Source organism: Sciurus carolinensis, chromosome 1, assembly GCF_902686445.1.
Source record: "Sciurus carolinensis chromosome 1, mSciCar1.2, whole genome shotgun sequence".
Lineage (NCBI taxonomy): Eukaryota > Metazoa > Chordata > Mammalia > Rodentia > Sciuridae > Sciurus > Sciurus carolinensis.
In genome coordinates, this window is record NC_062213.1 from 2303169 (window position 1) to 2320667 (window position 17499).

Below are 17499 nucleotides of genomic sequence, written 5' to 3' on the forward strand. Positions count from 1 at the left end.
TTGAGGGTTGGGCTGGGTCCAAGCTCTGCCTCTGACCGGCTGGGCTGCCCTGGGCCTGTTGTTCCACTTTTCAGGACCTCAGCGTCCCCACCTTCCAAGTGAGGGCCGCTCGGGCTTGAGACCCTGCTGCTCCCAGGGCAAGCTACCGTAGGGGCAGCGAGGCCTTGGGCAGTGGAGTCCCCTGAGAAGAGCACTGGCAGAGCCCCTCCCGAGGACAGCGGATGGGAATCTGGGTGCAGGAGGCACTAGGACAGGCTCTCAGGATGAGCGGAGCGGGAAGGCCGCTGGCAGCAGGAGGTCCAGGGGTTGCACAGAGAGGCAGGGGCTGCACGTGGGCAGGGCAGCCGGGGGTCAGCTGCGAGTGGGGCCCACAGGGCTACTGGCTCCTGCTGTCCCCAGGGCAATTCTCCAGTGAGGTGGCCACTGGGCCTGTGCTGGCCGCTCTGGCCCGCGGCAGGTCTGGGCTCAGGGCATTTGTGTGGAGGTTCACGTGGCGCTCATTCTGCCTGGCACGGGGCCTGGGCCCAGCGGGTCAGGCTGGCTGCTGAGCAGAGCCCCGCCCGCACAGGCCTTTCACAGGGACCTGACGGTGGCGCAGCACACGCAGCTGGTCCTCACGCTGCTGCACGGCCTCCGCAGCCACAGCCACCTGCGCTGTGACCTGGCCTCCAGGCTCCTCCTCATGATCTTCCAGGACGCTGGCATCAAGCTTGAGCAGGTAGCGCCTGGCACCAGGGCCCCTCTGGGTGGTCAAGGGCCACATCCTCAGCCTCAGCCGAGAGGGGGCCTCCCTGCATAGCCCCGGGGAGCAGACGGCCGCCCTTCGAGGGCCGCGTGGCGTGCGCCCACCTCCACACCTCTTCTCCACGGCCAGGCGCCTCTCCCCGCAGTTGTGCAGCCCCTGAGGCGGCCTCTGGCAGCCCTGCCTCGGGCTGCCTTTGCCCATCAGCCCAGGGACACCCCCAGGCCCCTGGCCACCTGCTCCTGTCCTGTGCCCCACAAGGTGGCAGGCCTGCCACTGCCACTGGAGCCAAGGGCTGCCTGGGTGCCAGTCTGCAGGAGGCAGCAGCTCCGGCTGCCCCTCGGCCTGGCGAGGCCCACTGAACTCAGGCTCGCCCGCACTCCTGCCACCCCCGCTTGGGCATGTCTCTGCATCAGCCACGTCTGCCCCACAGCGCGTCCTCCCACCGCTCCCATGACCAGGGGCTGGAGCGCAAACAGGCAGGCGGCACGTGCCAGGAGCACAGGGCTGGGTCGCGCCGTGGACTGTCCTGTTGGGGGCCACGCTCTGCCTGCCCCTTCTATAGGTGGCCGAGATCCTGCACAGCCTGCTCCAGGAGCTGCCAGGCATCCGCTTCAAGAGCGTCCAGCAGACCATGATGAAGGCCACGGCAGTGCTGGGCAACCAGCACACCCAGGAGGTGGTGGAGGTGACCCTGTCCCTGAGTCACACCCTAGAGAGGTGGGTCCTCCCTCTGCCCGCAAACCCCAAGACGGACACCATCCACCACCCAGTGTCCACCCTCTGGTCTTCGCTGCCCCAGGCCACAGGCGCAGTTCCAGGCTGAGACAGCACAACCAGCCCAGCTCCTGCCTGTCACCTCTTTCTGGGGCCCAACTGGATTGGGCCCCAAAGGTGCCCTGGGCTGAGGGGACTATGTAGGGCTTCAGTGCTCCCAGGAAGGGACTTCAACTTGGAACGTCCCTCAGGCTCCGAGAGGCCCTGAGGCCAACCTGGCACTGTGAAGACGCAGGGCCTGATGGCCCCGAGCCCCTGGCTGGCTCCTCCTTGGCCACCACTGTACCACAGGGCTTCCGGAGCTGCTCTCCTCAGGGCGTTTGCTAGGAACACTGCCTCCGACCTGGCCAGCCCCGTGGGGTCAGAAGCCACATGCCAACCACCTAATGGGTGTGCGCACACTTTGCAGTCTGAGGGTGCTGGGGACATTGGCCTGCCCGGGGGTCACAGCCTTTGACTGGCAGCTCAGCCTGCCGTGGTTCCTGTTTTCCTGGTCTCCTCTCTGCTCCTGGAGGCAGGTTGAGGATGGCAGCTGCTTGCTCGGAGTTAGGGGCAAGGGGGCACCAGGAGGGAGCCAGCCCAGACATGGGGCAAAGCTAACTTGTGCTCAGAGCCCGGAGCAGGGCCCAGTCAGCAGTCACCAGGGCACTGACTCCAGGACCCGCCTGTCACCTTTCCTGAGGGCTGGCCGTGTTCACTTCGGGACCCTCGGCCAGCTGTCCTGTTGACAGCCAGCTCAGGAGGCACCATTTAAGGGTATAGGGAAGGCCCCCCAGTGGGCCTCGGGCCCTCAGGCAGCACAGCCTGTACCCAGAGTGGCCTGCAGTCACTCTGCACGGGCCTCTGTCTCCCCAGGAAGACCCTGTTCCTGTGGCAGACCCTGGCCACCAACCTGCGGCTGGCCCGGAAGGTCATGACTATTCTGTACATGAAGCTGAAGCTGCGGCCCCCCAGGGAGCTGGTCCAGCCCACCCACCAGGCCCAGCTCGTCTGCCTGAGGGTGAGCAGGGCCTGGCCCCACCACGGTCTCCTCGGCCACGGTGACCCTGTGCACTGCCAGTCACGGGCAGGTCACCATCTTCCGCGAGGGGGAGTGGCCACCCCTTGCACTTGGTGACTGACCAGCTGCCAGTCCCAGGGCCTCCCTGCTGCCACCCGCACTGGTTTCTCCAGGGGATGCCCTGCTTTGTCCATTTGGCCAGAACAGGAAACTGGAGGCTCCCAAGAACTTAGAGCAAGTGTGCCCAGGGAGCAGGTCAGGAGCCAGCAGGACTGCCCGGTGCCGCAGGGACAGAGGAGTCAGGGGCTGGGAGGACAGGGCAGACAAGGAGACGAGGCTGCTAGTGCCCGGCTGTGGTTAAGGGCGAGGGGAAGCCGCAGAGGGGCTCGGCTCCAGGAGGACCTGGGGTGGGGAGGCGCAGTGGGGCCACGTGGCCGCCAAGGACACAGGGGCAGTGGTTCTGTGGCTGGAGGAGGCAGGCGGCAGCACTCACATCCCACCCCAAGAAAATGCGGTGGCACAGGGTTAGCCACCTGAAACCAGGGCCAGGGCCAGGAAGCCAGCAGGACCAGGCGTGGCCTTCACCTCGGGGGAAGCTCTGGAAAGGCCCTCCCACGGCAAGGGCACCTGGACAAAGCCAGCGGATTGCCAGAGGGTGGAGCCAAGCCGGGGAGAGCCGGGGTGCAGCAGCTAGGCAGGGCCTGGGGTCCAAGCGGAGCCCTGGTCGAGGGGCTCCTGTCCCACCTGGGGCTGCCCGGGACTGGGGTGCAGCCAGCCCACCGCCAGCCAGAAGCAGCCAGGCGCTGTCGCTGCTGATTCCTGGGCTGGGGCAGGTGCAGGCTGGGGCCTGGGGACAGAGGGGCCTGCCACCCTGACTCACCAGGCCCGCGGCCCTGCTCTGCCCGCTGCAGGCCCTGAACACCATCTATGAGCTCCTCTACACCCGCGAGTACAGGGCCACCGTGCGCTGGGCCTTCGCCGGCCTCTTCATGGGCCTGCTCACGCAGCTGCACTACCTGCTGGAGCTGGGCATGGAGGAGGGCCTCTCAGACTACCAGGAGGACATCCTGGAGGACAGGCCCCTCGGGCCCTGCAGGTGCGACGTGGGAGGGGCTGCCCTCGCAGGGCCTCCTGGCCCCTGCCGCACGGCACGGGAGTCCCTGGTGGGCGCTGGTGTGGCCGGATGCTCAGGACCCAGCAAGGCCTGAGCTCCGTCCTGTGGGTGGGGGCAGCCAACAGCGGTGAGGATGTGGGCCCAGGGAGCCCGGGGGCAGCCGGCCCAGCCCCAGGGGACTGCCCTCCGCCACCGCCCTGCCCCAGAACCTGCCTGGAAGCGCTGAAGGGCCTTTTCTGGACCACGGACTCCTGGGAGGTGTTCGCCCACGTCAAGCTGCTGGACGGCTGGCAGCACCTGGAGTGCCTGGACACCTACCCCGAGGGCGTGAGCCTCCTGGCCAGGTGAGTCCCTAGACGGGAGCCCCTCAGCCCAGGAGGGGCCGGGAAGGGCAGCAGCCCAGGCCTGGAGCACACCCCCCACTGCACCCTGCACTCTGGACTCAAGACGCCTGCTGGAAGACGTCTGGGCGTCGGGAACTGGCGGGGCTGCCTCAGCAACCCACCTGCCCACTGCGGCTGCCAGGTAGAGTCCGAGGTGCAGCATGAGACACTGGAGTTAGGCATAAGGAAGCACTGCAGGCAGCAAGCAGATCTGATGCAGTGAATGAGGTCTGCGGGGGTGGGGGCCACTGTCCAGTCCCCAGCTCCTCCCCACCACCAATTGGGCCTGGTCCTAGAAAAGCACTTGGGATCATGTCTGCCCCTCCCTTTAACAGGGCTGTGTCCCACTATGACTGTGAGGTCAAGGCCATTCTGGGGCAAGCCATCATCTTCCTGAAGAACAATGAGGAGCGAGACAACATTGTGGCTATTCTCATCCTCACAGAGGTCAGCTTCTCCCCTGCCACCCTGACCTGCTCCTTACTTTCAGGATAAAAAGACACTTTCCTCTGATAAAAGACATCCTAACTTGTGCCTGATGCATCAGATCTGCTTGCTGCCTGAAAGTGCTTCCTTATGTCTAACCCCAGCATCTCATGCTGTGGTGCTGACTTTAACTGGCAGTTATAGTTGGCAGGTAGATTGATGGTGCCAACTCTGCTCAGTTTCTCAATAGTCCAGAAGTCTTCCAGCATGTGAATCGGAGGAACATGGTCAACTTCATGAACCAGAACCTGAAAAACCCCAACCAGCTGGTGCAGGCCATGAGCCTGCAGGCCCTCAGCAGCATCCTCATGCACCAAAAGAAGGTGAGCTAGGGACATGGAGGAGCTTGGGGACAAGCCCACTCCCATCCTAAGGGCTTCAAGGGGAAGGGAGCAGGGTAGATGTCTTGTTGGAAAGGTAGATGGGAAAGACACTCAGGCCTGGAGCAGGAGAAGGTGGCAGCATTTGCTTAGGACAGGGACTCTGAGACAGAGGGACCTCTGGGATCAGTGCCTTGACCTCCTTGCAGGTAGGAGGCCCTCATCTGCCAGCCACTGTCAGCTCCTTTCATGCTGCACCCACCTCCTCCTGCCCTTGGCCTTGGGTAACAGGTCGGTGCCCCTAGGGTGCTACTGCAGGGCTGGGACTGAGGCCCGGGATAAGCTGCCCTGACCGTCCACTCCCCTGTCTGTGCAGAGGGAGCCAGCCTCCGACAGGTCTCAGTCAGGCACTCTGTCCTCCATCCACCTGAGAGCCCTGCCACAGGCCCTGCCAGTTCGGGAGGGTTTGGAGAGGAGCCAGGAGTCCGGCTGCCTGTAATAGCTCTGACCAGCAGCTGGATGACCTGCCCCACCAGGGGAAACTGGAGACACTGGGTGGGTCTCTCTGCAGGTGGCCCTGCTCCAGAGCCGGCTGATGGAGCTGCTGGACGACTTCCTGCAGCCCGAGCCCAAGGATCCCCTGGGGCTGATGCAAATTCTGGGTGACATCCTGCACCGCCTGGGCGACCAGAGCGTCGGTGCCGCCAGTCTCAAGATCGCCCAGCACCTGCCGCTCTTCTTCGAGGACGTGAGCAGATCCCAGGGTGACAGAGGGGCGGGACCGGGCAGGCACAGGGCGCGCGCACCGCCCGGAACCGGCCCTGCAGGCACGGCGCCTGCGCGGTTTCTCCCGAGTGCCCATCCGAGAAGCCCGGCCGCTGTGCGCGCAGCGCTCGAGGCGCTCGAGGGCAATTTCCGCGGGCCCTGCGCCCCGCGGGGAGCTGGACCGGGGAGGGCGGGGCCCTGCGGACCGCGTTCGCCCCCCAGGTGTCCGAGGCGTCCCGCGTGCCCTCGGCTCCCGTCTCCAGGTCGTTCGAAAGGCGGGCCGAGCGGGCGGCCCGGGGCTCGCGCAGAGCAGGCGGAGCCAGAGCGAGCCCGGCGGTGGGGGCGCGGAGGCCGGCGGTGGAGGCAGCCTGGGCGCGAGGCTCTGTCCCCTGAGGCGTGTGCGGGCCTTGGGGAAGGGCTGGGGGAGGTGGACGGAGGCAGAAGGACCGAGGCCGACCTGGCCAGGTGCGGTGCAGGCGCAGGGAGAAGGCAAGGTCGTTTCCTGCCGTCACCAAAGGCAAAACTCAGGAAAGGAGCCTTGCTGGGGTCACGGAGCTAAGAAGTGACAGATCTGGCCCTAGCCCTCTGGGGAGCCCTGAGTGGCAGCTGTCAGAAACCCAGAGGAGAGAAAGCCAGGAGAGTAAATCCGGAAGCTGAGGAGATGGAGGAGTTAGCTGGGGCAGAGAGGGCAGCAGAGCCATGGGGTAGCTGCTGGGCTCAGCTACTCAGCCCACGCACAATGGCCGGCGATGGGGTTTGCCCTGAGCGGCACAGAGCCAAAGTGGGGCAGGCACAGCCGCTTGAAGTCTGGGGCAGAGAGGGAGGGCAGGTGGTCAGCAGCTGAGAGGCCACCGGGCTGGAGGGGCTCCGGCACGTCGCCTGCCTGAGCGGAAGACCCGTCCTTCTGCAGGTGAGGGCAGAGGTGCGAGGAGGTGCCATCTTGTTGTTCGGGGATGTCATCCACAGTGGTGGCAAGAAGTTCCGGCAGGCACTCAAGACCTCTGCCTTCCAGGCCCTGGTGCCGCTGCTCTTCCACCTGGCAGACCCCTGCCCTGCAGTGGTCATGGTGAGCAGGCGCGGGCCTGGCCGTGGGGGCCGGGAGAGCCCGGGGTAGGGAGAGCACACCTGCCCGTGGGGCTGGAGGACTCCACCCGTGGGCAGACAAGAATAGGGCAGCCGCCTGGACCCACTCGGCCAGGAAGGGCCACATCTGGCCTTGCAGGGGAACAGGCAGATGGAGAAAAGGAAGGGACCCCACCCAGGAGATGGTCCTGCCGTTGGAACGCCATGCTGCAGACCCCTCCCTCTCCCCCACATGCCTGAAATAAACCTGGCTTTCAGGATCCTTTTCCTGCCTCTGCCCTCCCTTCCCTGGCCCGAGGTACAGACCGCATCTTGCACAAGAGTACCTGCTTCCCCTGCCCCCATCCGCGGGAGTTCCCTGGATGGGAGTTTCTGTTTCCACAAGGAGCCACAGGGGTAGCCCGGGGGCCCCCAGTTTTGTCCCATCTGTCTCTGCAGACCACTCTGTAGCACTAGGCTGTCCACTGTCATCGCAGGACTCTGGGAGTAGGGCCTCACCTTCAACAACCGAACAACCTGGTCCGGGCTCCAGCTTACCCTGTTAGAAGACAGGCTCCTTCCCAGACAGCGGAGGCCCCTCCTTGGAATCCTCGGATGGCCCTGTCTGTGTTGTTCAGCCCATTTCCTTCCTGGCCTGAAGAAGGAGGCCTGGCCTGGGCAGCCAGGGTGACCACTGCCACTCTGGAAGCTTCATGCGAATTAGAGCAGGGCACCATGGGGCTTAGGGAATGGAGATCCTCTTATGTGGTTGCCCCTTCCTCTGGCAGCATAGTCTCCTCACCCCAGCAGGGTGCATTTGTGCTGGGTCGTTGTCCCTGTGGGATCCTCCCCTGGGCCTGCTTGGGAGGGATGTGGTGAGGCAGAGGCCTGAGTTCCCTGGGGTGACCCACCTGCTCTGCCTACAGAAGACCAAGTTCACCTTCCTGCGCTGCGCCATCTTGCTGAAGTGGGAGTTCCAGAAGGAGCTGTTCAGCAAGTTGGCGTGGGGCCGAGGCCTGGGTGCCGAGAATGACGTCTTTATCTACATGGTAAGGTGTGGGCGCTCCCTGAATGGGCCCAGGCCAGGGAGGGAGGTGGTTGTGCGGCTCACCCCAGCCCACTGAGTGCGGTCCATCAGCGCTGGACAGCCTGTTCTGCAGGTTTCCGTTAAGTGGCCTCAGCCCCTGGGAGGGGAGCATTCTCCCTCCATAGTGGAGCCCAGGTCCTCTCCAGCGGGCTGGGGAGACACAACCCCCACACCATGTCCCTGAACTGTGCCCAAGGCCACTGTGGAGGGACCTCAGGACATGGTGCCCCGTGTCCAGTGCAGACCTGATTGGAGAAAGGGCTAAAGCTCTACTGCAGGCATAGCTGGGCCAGGCAGTGGGTGCAGGAAACACTGCCCTCTGCTGTTCAGCGACAGTTCAGTCTCTGACCCAGCCTCTCCTGTCTTACCCGAGACTCAGGCTGTTCAGATGACAGTTCCAAGCTTTGGGGCAGGACTGAGGTTACCAGAAGATGCTACAGGCCTGTCCTTAGCCCTCAGGCCTCCCTGGGTCTGGCCACAGCCAGGGCCCACAAGCTGGGGACGCTGTCTGTCTTGTCCACAGGCCTCCTGATCTCTGCTGTCCTTCCCCTGCTATTCCTCAGCTTCATTCCTCCACTGATCAGAATGACCACGGTGTCCTTAGGGTCTAGGTCTGTGGGACCAGAAGGCAGGAAGGTGCCACTCTGTTGCCCCGCCCTCTCTCCAGCGGCTGTAGGGCAGAGCCATTGCTGGCGGGCCCAAGGGGAGAAGTGGAAGAGGGAAACCAGTGGCAGTCCCCTGACGCTGCCCAGCCAGGCTGGTCTTGGCACTACCCAGCAGGCTCATGTGGTAGGTGTGGACAGGTGGAGTTGGTCTCCAGGCCCAGGAGCAGACCGGGAGGCCTTCCTGCAGAGGCAGGGCCCAGGCTGGCTGCAGCGCGTTGGCCTCCCTGGGGGCAGTGACAGCTCACGGCCGCTCTCAGGCGCCAGGTGTTCGGCAGAGCCATCCCGCTGACCCCAGACTGCTGTCTGCGGCTTGCAAGTGTGGGTGGGCTGCCCTGCTCCGGGGTGGGCTCTGAGCTTCGTACCGTGCTGCAGCCCCCGCCCAGCCAGCAGCTCGGCCTTTTGCTTTGCTCACGCGTTTCTGGTTGTGCAGAAGATCTTGTTGTAGGGGAGTCACTTGTGTCCCCGTCTGGCCTGTGCCTTCCCTGCCCCATGTGACTGTGCCGGCAGGGGAGGCCCTGGAGTGGGGTGGTGAGGGTCTCCAGGCTGGGCCGTGCCCGTGGATGGAGGGCATTACTGGACCGTGCCTGTGGACCGAGGACATCCTGGGCTGTGCCTGTGGACAGAGGACATACTGGCCTGAGCCCATGGACTGAGGACATACTGGGCCGTGCCTGTGGACGGAGGACTTAGTGGGCCGTGCCTGTGGACGGAGAACATACTGGACTGTGCCTGTGGACGGAGGGCATACTGGCCTGAGCCCGTGGACGGAGGATATACTGGACTGTGCCTGTGGACAGGGGCGTGGTGCTGAACTCCCCATCCATGCAGTTGGGTGCTGCTCATACACTGTATGCAGTAGCACCAGTGTCACCATGGGACATGTTTGATGCCAGTGATAACAGAATCCTGAACACAGAGTCCTGACCAAGTGTTTGCTGTGGTCAGCCCCTCTGGAGCAGGCAGCAGGTGGCTGTGGGGACGAGGGATTGGCCCCCAGGAAGTGGAGAGGACTCAAGGATACAGGAGTGGCGTATGTCCCCGGTAGTAGCTGTTCCTCTAAGAGAAGTGCCAAGGAAGACGCCTTCCGGGGTGACGGGTTGATAGTGGAGAAGCAGTGGGGTGCTGCTGTAAACCTTGGGGAGCTCGGAAAGGCCGCTCGGGGCCGTACACGCGAGCACGCCCCAGGAGCTCCCGGGGCAAAGCTGCCGCCGTGCTCCATGATGCTGGAGGCCCCGGGTGGCAGACCCTCCCCTGCGGGGACCCTCCAAGGCCAGCTGGCAGAGGGATGTGCTCAGGGCCCTGACCTGAGCACAGTGGACACAGCTGGACAAGTCCAAGGGGGCAGGAGGTTGCGCCTTGCCTGTGCCTGACCCCTGCTCCGATTCCTCTTCCCGCGTCTGGTGCTGCGCTCCGGGCTGGGTGCTGGGGGTCCTCTGGGTGCCCCCCAGCAGCCCCTCCTCTGATTCACTCTTCAGACATCGTTGCCCATCTGGGGTGATGGCTGCAGTTCCGTCAGCCTCGTCTTCAAGGCTCTCCTTTGAATCTGGAGTGACCCCATGGGACCCCAGTGAGCAGTGTCCAGAGGTGGGCTTTTAGGAAGTGATTGGGGCCTAGGGCCCTGACCTGTCCGTGGATTAATCCATTTGATGGATTAATAATCTGAATAGACAGCGGGAGGTGACAGGTGGCAGGTGTAGGTGGGTGGGGCGTGCTTAGAGGAAGCAGGTCCCTGGGAGTGTGGCCTTGGGGGACTGCCTTGTACCTGCCCCTTCCCCACCGAGCAGCTCTCCTCCCTGCGCCCTCAGGCCCCGAGCAATGGGGCCAGCCACTCATGGACTGAGACCTTCAAACTGTGGGCCAGAATCAGCCTTCCTGCTCTACGCTGTTTGGGGCAGGTGTTTTGGTCACAGAGGCAGAAAGCTGGCTAGCACAGAGGGCCTCGTCCTGCTGCTGTGTCTGTCCTTTCTGCAGCTCGGTGGCTCACCTGCGCCACCGAGGACTTGGCCTTGCCCCGCGCTCTCCCTCCGTCCCTCCAGTTTCCCCTTTAGTGACCTTGTTGCCATGCGTCAGTGGCCTTGGTGGGAATCCTGCGGCCGTGTGCTCGGGAGGCGTCTGTGCTTGCTGTTGACCTGGGGTGCATTGTCATCTCCTTCCCACTTCTGATTGTGGCATGCAGGCTGTGAGTCCACACCGCAGCCCTCCTGGGCATGCCGTGCCTCAAGCGGCAGGGGGAGAGCCCCTCTCTGGCCTCTGCCTGCCCTGGGGCCTCCTCTCGGGTGCTGTGGGGTGCTGGAGTTGAGCCCAGCTCCGAGTGGGCAGTGTGCTGGGCTCTGGCCTCAGCTCTGCTTCCAGGCCTGCCCTGGGGAGCACCATGTTCTTCAGCTTGCTTGAAGGGTTTTAGGAGGGATTTGTTGACGGGTCTTTGATCCTGGAGCTGTATCCTACGTGGAGAGGTATATGCACGACCGATTCTATTGTCTTAATACCCAACATGGAAATCTTATTCATCAAAACCACCTTTTAAAGCCTTAAAGGTCAACTTTGCTAACATTGCATTTGCCCATCACTAGGGCAGTCTATGAATTAAGTCTTACTTAGCAAAGTGAATTTCTTTGAACATTTCTATAACAATGACCACACGGCTCTAGACACTGAGTTGAAACCCTACGTTGTAGCAGCAGGTTCTGCCAGCGTTTGCAGCCCTGAAGACCCTCGCGTGGTCTTCTGGGTGTGCATCTGCACTGCCGATGTCCCTCCCTGCCGGCCCTTCTGGCCCTTCGAGTTTTCCCTAGTCTGAACCCCCTGGCTTGTCTGTAGCTCATCAGTCTGCACCAGTGTCGGTTCCCCACTTGGGCGCCTGGTCACGGCCACCATCAGGGCTTGCTGGCTGCAGGATCTGGCTGCAGCGGCCTCTGACTGTCCTAGGAAGCAGACTTGACTTCTTCCTCTTCCTCTTCTTGTTATCTTTCTTTTTTTTTTTCTTTTTGGTACCAGGGATTGAACTCAGGGGCACTCGGCCACTGAGTCGCCTCCCCAGCCCTGTTTTGTATTTTATTTAGAGACAGGGTCTCACTGAGCTGCTTAGCACCTTGTTGTTGCTGAGGCTGGCTGTGAACTCGAGATCCTCCTGCCCCAGCCTCTGGAGCTGCTGGGATGACAGACGTGGCCGCCGTGCCTGGCCAGCAGACTTGACTTCTAGAATCGGCATCTTTCCTGTTGGGCTGTCGGCCCAGCTGTGAGCACAGGTGGAGCTCCTCGCCTGGCACCCTGTGGACCACGTGTCATGGCTAGTGTTGTTGCAAGGGCCAGCAAAGCCTGTCCCGCTGGCTGCTGCCTAGCCTGGAGCTGACCCGTGCCACAGGTCTATGGCCACAGTCCCCTCTAGCCCCGCCCAAGGTGCCTCCTGGTTCTACAGCGGGAGCGGCTCCCATCAGTGCTTCGTGGGTCAAAGTCATGAGAGGCAACACCAGAAGTTGAGTTGCTGAGCCCCTGCTTCCCTTCCCTCCATCTCACCTCCTTCCTGCTTGCTTCATGATTCTCTGCTTACTGGCCCGCGTTCGTCTGACCAAAGCACCATTGCCGGCTGACAGGCAAGACAGCCAGGAACATGGTCGCCTCTGGCAGGAGGGGCTGCACTGCCCCGGGAGGCTGGCTCCAGGCCCCACAGCTCCTGGTGCACGGTCACGCACTTCGGCAGTCGGGCTACCTCTGCCAGACTGCCAGGGTTGCCTTTCCATGAGGAGCAGCCATTGTACTGGGCCCACCCTGACGACCTGGTTTCCCCTTGCCAGCCGTGGGAGGCTCCGTCTCGGAGCAGTAGGCGCTGGGCCCCTGGCAGATGATACAGAGCGCTCCAGGAACTGCTGGCATCGCTGCTTCAATGGCAGGTGGTCACATCTTGGCCAGGAGCTGCCCTTTGCCTGGAGTTCTTCTGAAACATTCTTCCCTGGCTACATGGAAACATTCTGACCCCCCTGGTTTTCCCCACCCCAGCCACAGGATCAGGCTTGCAGGGAGTCTCGGGTCCTTGGAGCAGGAAATTGTATGGTGGACCAGAGCTGGGGAGCTGGAGGACACGTGTGCAGTTTGGCATTAGCCAGCGTCTGTCTGCTGGCGGGGTGGACCTGGCAGGGCAGGCAGCAGGGGGTGGCAGCTTCTAGCTGAGGGTCTACTGACAGCAGGGCTGTTCTGCTGGAGGTGAGCTGAGGTGAGCAGGTGGGTTTGGAGGGAGGAACTTCACAGGGCCCCGGTCGCCTCCGGGCTGTGTGTGGAAGGCTAGGCTAGGCTAGGCCCAGCTTGGGCAGAAAGGGTGGTGGCTGTGGGTGGCTCAGTCCACTCAGCTGATGGAAGCCCATCAGCGCATCCCAGGTTGGGCAGGGACGGCCGGGTGGTATTAGCACCTTGACCATGGCAGCTGCTACAACAGTGCGGCTGGGTACAAAATGTCCCCAAGGCCCTGTGGGGAGCATGGGGACTGAGGCCAGAGAGATGATACTCATCAGGATCCTTGGAATGCCAGTGGCCCAAAAGCACATTCAAACAGGCTCAGACAAACTGGTTTATCAGACCGAAGGCTGCCAGACGCTTGCTGCAGCTGGGCCTGATCAGAGGCTGAGTGAGGACCCCACCCTGCCACCTCGGCTGGCTTTGTCCTGGCTCCACAGTAGGCCTGCCCAGGAGGGGAGCAGAGTGGGCCTCTCCAGCCATTTCCAGCCCTGCTAGTCCTGCAGATGGTTGTTGCTCACCCGGAGGGTCTCCCGGCGTCTCACTCTAACTCAGCACGGCAGCCAGTATTGTGCTGGGGCTGGACTGGGCCCCGGGCATAGCAGCAGAAGGACATCCTTCCAGAGGATGTCCAGGGCCCTAGACAAGGCTGGTCCCTACCCTTTGACAACCCTTAGGTCGATGGGTGAAGGAGCTGGGCCTGCAGGGACGTGACTCTGCTTCCCTCCTGCCACACTGAGGGTCTCAGGGCCCAGCTTGGTGTGAGTGCCCCCTCACTCCCTGGCACTGCCGTGGGGGCCTCTGGCAGAAGCAGGGTCGCAGAGGCCAGGTGCTACCTGGGCCCCAGCCTGGCCATCGGCCACCTCTTCTGCCCCCAGGTGGAGAGCAACTTTGGCAACTACCACCAGTTTCTCATGCAGGCCCTGACCTACCTGAACAGCCCCCACAAGAACCTGAAGCTGGCAGCCATGAAGTTCATTGGTAGGTGCTGACCCGCGCCCAGCTCGGCCCCCACGGCTGGAGCCTGCGGGTGGTTGCAGGCTGGCAGGCCTGTGCCCACCACCCACCACCACCCCTCCTGTCTCAGGGGGAATGCTTCAGGACTACTTTACTGACCTCTGCTTCCACCTAAAGAAAGGGGACATAAGAACCCTCAAGAAATGTGAGCCGCACCCTGTGCCCCAGGGCTGGGCAGTGCAGGGTCTCTCCCCGAGCACCGGAAGGGTCCTTCTGGTGGCGAGGTGCCTCTGAGGGTGGAGCCCCACATTTCCCTCCAGTCGGGCCGGGGCAGGCAGGACTCCCCAGCTGCACACGGGTCCCCAGTGGGACAGGCTGCCGAGTCAGACCCGGGGTCTCTGCTGCAGACTTGGACACCCTCAGGCAGGACCCGGACTCCACGTGCCGCAGGTTCTACCTGAACTTCATGGGGGACATCATGGAGCTGTCCCAGTATGTGACCTGAGCCACGGGGCTCGGTCACTGCCCAGCCTGCCCGTCCTTGTCTTTGTCCTTGTTGAGTTCTCTGTATTAAACGCTGACAGTGCACACTGGCCTCAGGCCTTCCTGCCTGCCTCCACGCCTGCAGCCTGGGCTGGGCCAGGCTCTGCCCTCCACCGGACGCCAGCGGGGGCTGTGGAATGGAATGATCTTGTCACAACTGTCCTCAGAGGCTTCTGTGGCAGTGCTGCCCTCCCCTTGCCCATCCTCAGCCCCCCAGTGTGGCCACCTGCCCCCTGCCCCCCGTCTGTTCCCCACTGCCCTGCGGAAGCAGTTGTCTAAGGCACGTCTGGTCATGCCACGTCCCTGGCCCTGTGGTCTGCAGCCTTGGCCCTCTGACCTCCCCACGTCCCTGGCCCCGCGGTCTGCAGCAATCCCTCTGGTCTTCCCAGCAGCCCACGTGCCCTGCGGAGCCTCAAGCCCTCACTCTTGCCGAGGCCAGCGCCCAGCCTTCAGGGACACGCTGCTGCCCTTCATCTTGGCTGCTTTGCTGTGAGGGCTCCCAGCATAGATACGCACTCCTCCCTCTCAACGTCTGTCCTTCCCCAAGCCTGTCCCAGGCCACACCAGGGCTGTGGCCCCCCTTCCCGTGGCACTGGGACACTGAGCACTGTCGGGCACTTTGGGCTCGTGGTCACCACTCAGCGAGTGCAGATCCAGGGCGTGGTGGACACGGTGCCCCGAGGTGCTCCTGATCCTGGGACAGCACTCGGCCCTCCCAGGAGGACGCCAGACACCTAGAAATCACCCTGAGGGGAGCTCCTGGGGAAGGTGGTGCCCCGGCCCAACCTTGGAGGCACCGGGAGGGGAGGCTCTGGGCTCGGCCTGGGGCGGCTGAGGATGTGCCCGGGGGCTCTGGGCCTGTGGACCTGACTGTGGACAAGCCCCCTTCCAGCAGCCGAGGACAGAGGCCTGAGGCCAAAGCTCTGCTCCCACCGTGGTTGCCCTTCCGTGCCCAGCCAGTCCCTCCTCCCAGTTGTGTGCTGGGGGACAGGGACGCTTAGGGCAGGGGTGTGGGGGCAGGAGGATCATGCCTCGGACCCAACCCTGGCAGCCCAGGGCAGTCGAGTCGTGGTGACTGGGTTTCAGCGTCTGTACGGAGGGAGCTGAGGCCGTGGTGTGGTGGGGTCACTGGGGGAGAAACAGTCTGAGGGGCATTGGAGAAGTCCCCCTGGGTGTGGGGATGGGGGACAGTGGCCCCGTAGAGGAGGTTCAGAATAAGCAACCAGAGAGGTAAGAGGAAAGGGAGGGCAGCACGGAGTTTGGGAACCAAGGAAGGGACGCTGCCTGGATGCCCAGGGGCTGGGGTGAGGGAGGTGGGAAGGACAGTGTCTCCAGAGCACTGGTGTGGAGGGTTCGGGCAGAACCAGGACACGGTTTCTAACTTCTGCACTCGGGACCAGGTGCTCCAACATCCTCTCCCACCAGAATACAGCTCAGTCCTGGGGAAACTGCAAGGAATGTACCCCAACCCTGCGATACTGGGTTCAAACCCGGGACTCTCTACCACTGAGCCACTCCCCAGCCCTTTCCATTTTGATAGGAAGTCTGGCTAAGTTGTCCAGGCTGGCCTTGGATTCAGCAACCCACCGCAGCCCCCCGAGTGACGGGGTCACGGCGTGCGCTGCTGTGCTTGGCCAGTAAATGTACTTTTCAGTGTGTTGCTGGAAAATCCCAAAGGCTTGTAGACAAAACGGAATCAAAGAGCCCCACGCAGTGAATGGACACCAGTGTGGCAAGGAAAAGTGACAGGAAAGCTCAGGTCGTCCTGGGACTGAAGCTAAAGCTGGGTTGGGGTTGGAACACGGTCCTCGGGCCTTGCGAGGCGCGCGAGTGACCCTGAAAGGGCCCCGTGGCAGTGGTGCCACCTCGCCTGGCAGAAGCGACTGCACTTCCACAAGAGCCCCTGCATGGGACAGCTTGAGGTGGCCCTCCTGGCTCCTTGGCTCCCAGACATGAGGTCAGAAGCCCCACCTGTGAGTCAGCAGGGACGTCTCCATGGTTTCAGGCACCCAGGAGCTTAGTTGTCAAAATGCTCATTGGGAGACATTAAAGAAGCACAAGATGGACTCAGAAAGGAGCAAGGATAGGGAGATGTCACAGTGGCCCAGCAGGCACCAAAGGGATCAAAACTCAAGATAAGGGGAATGACAGTTGAGGATCCATGGCTGAATTAGGTAGTGTGTAAGACAGCTGAGGAGAGAAGGAGTGAAGCCAGGTGTGAAGGTGCTAGAAATTCTCCAAAACTGGTGCAAGACTCTCGTCACAGCTGTGGGTAGTACAGCTCCTGTCTAGTCAGGTAAACAGAGCTCCACCTGTAGGCATGATGTGTGGAGCACGAGAAATCCATCCTGAAAATAGCCAGAGAGGAAGAGGCCCCTCCCTGCCCGGGATGACCAAACTCGGAGGACTTCTCAGGGCCCCGGGCGGCAGGAAGGGCCGCATGGTGCGTTGCTGCTGCCACCCGGGACTGTGGACCCAGCCAAGTTACCTGCAAGCAGGAAGGCCAAAGAGACGCTTTCAGATGCAGCCCGCTGACCGCCCCGCCGTGCCAGGTGCTGTGGAGGTGTGTGCCAGTAAAAGCTGGGAGAGAAGCACCTCGGGCACAAGAACAGGAGCACCAAGAATCACGGCCTCTCATTGCACCAATCTATGGCTGACAGGGTCACGCCAGATTGCAAGACACAGAAAAGCCATGCCAGGGAACACAAGAAGCAGTGACAAAAGCAAACCGCTGTTGGGCTTAAAAACAGACCAACAGAGCATCCGGGAGATCAGGGACAAGTCTGTGCGCACACAGGGGCACCTGGGCCATGGGAAAGGTGGCAGAACCAACCACGCTCTCTGCCTGCAGAAAATGAACTGGCGCCCTATCCAAAGCTGGCACCAGGCCTGACGATGCAAAGAAGGCTCCAAAGGCTTCTGGGACCCAGGTGGCCGGACTTGGCCATCCCGAGTCAGATAGAGTGATGGCTTTGCTTACATCAAAGTCAAGACGAAAACCACTGAGGCGTTCCACGGCAGCCCAGAACCGGTCCACACCGCGGTCCACACAGGGACATGGTAGATAAAGTGGAGAGCTGGGTGAGACGAGAGAGAAGATGATCCAGAACATAGAGATGATTTCTGCACACAAGCAGTGCCACAGAATGTGGGCACGGGTAGAAGTGAGCTCAAGGAAGAGACCCCAAGGCCGACAAGCGCGTGGAGAGGAGCATCGACCCTTGTAACTAGCAAATGCACATTGACAGAATGTGTCGCTTTAGGCCTCTTGGACCAGCAAGAATCAGAGTGGCGGGTGCCTGGTGTTGGTGAGAGCCCTGGTGCTTCCTGCGTGAGATGCCCGTGGTGGACGACGAGCGGAGAGCTATCTGATG

At 62.5% G+C, this 17499-nt stretch overlaps 1 protein-coding gene across 1 annotated transcript in view; it reads left to right on the top strand.

The window, feature by feature from the left end:
- Positions 1–14116, top strand: part of LOC124994999 (maestro heat-like repeat family member 5) — a 29782-nt gene extending 15666 nt beyond the window's left edge. Inside the window, exons 13-25 of the mRNA XM_047567383.1 lie at positions 569–718; positions 1308–1466; positions 2379–2519; positions 3431–3615; positions 3840–3977; positions 4352–4463; positions 4682–4825; positions 5394–5570; positions 6498–6653; positions 7576–7698; positions 13504–13606; positions 13713–13787; positions 13990–14116. Coding sequence (XP_047423339.1) covers positions 569–718; positions 1308–1466; positions 2379–2519; positions 3431–3615; positions 3840–3977; positions 4352–4463; positions 4682–4825; positions 5394–5570; positions 6498–6653; positions 7576–7698; positions 13504–13606; positions 13713–13787; positions 13990–14087 — 1761 coding nt within the window. The 3' untranslated portion in view covers positions 14088–14116. The remainder of the gene's footprint in view (positions 1–568; positions 719–1307; positions 1467–2378; positions 2520–3430; positions 3616–3839; positions 3978–4351; positions 4464–4681; positions 4826–5393; positions 5571–6497; positions 6654–7575; positions 7699–13503; positions 13607–13712; positions 13788–13989) is intronic.
- Positions 14117–17499: the final 3383 nt, after the last annotated feature.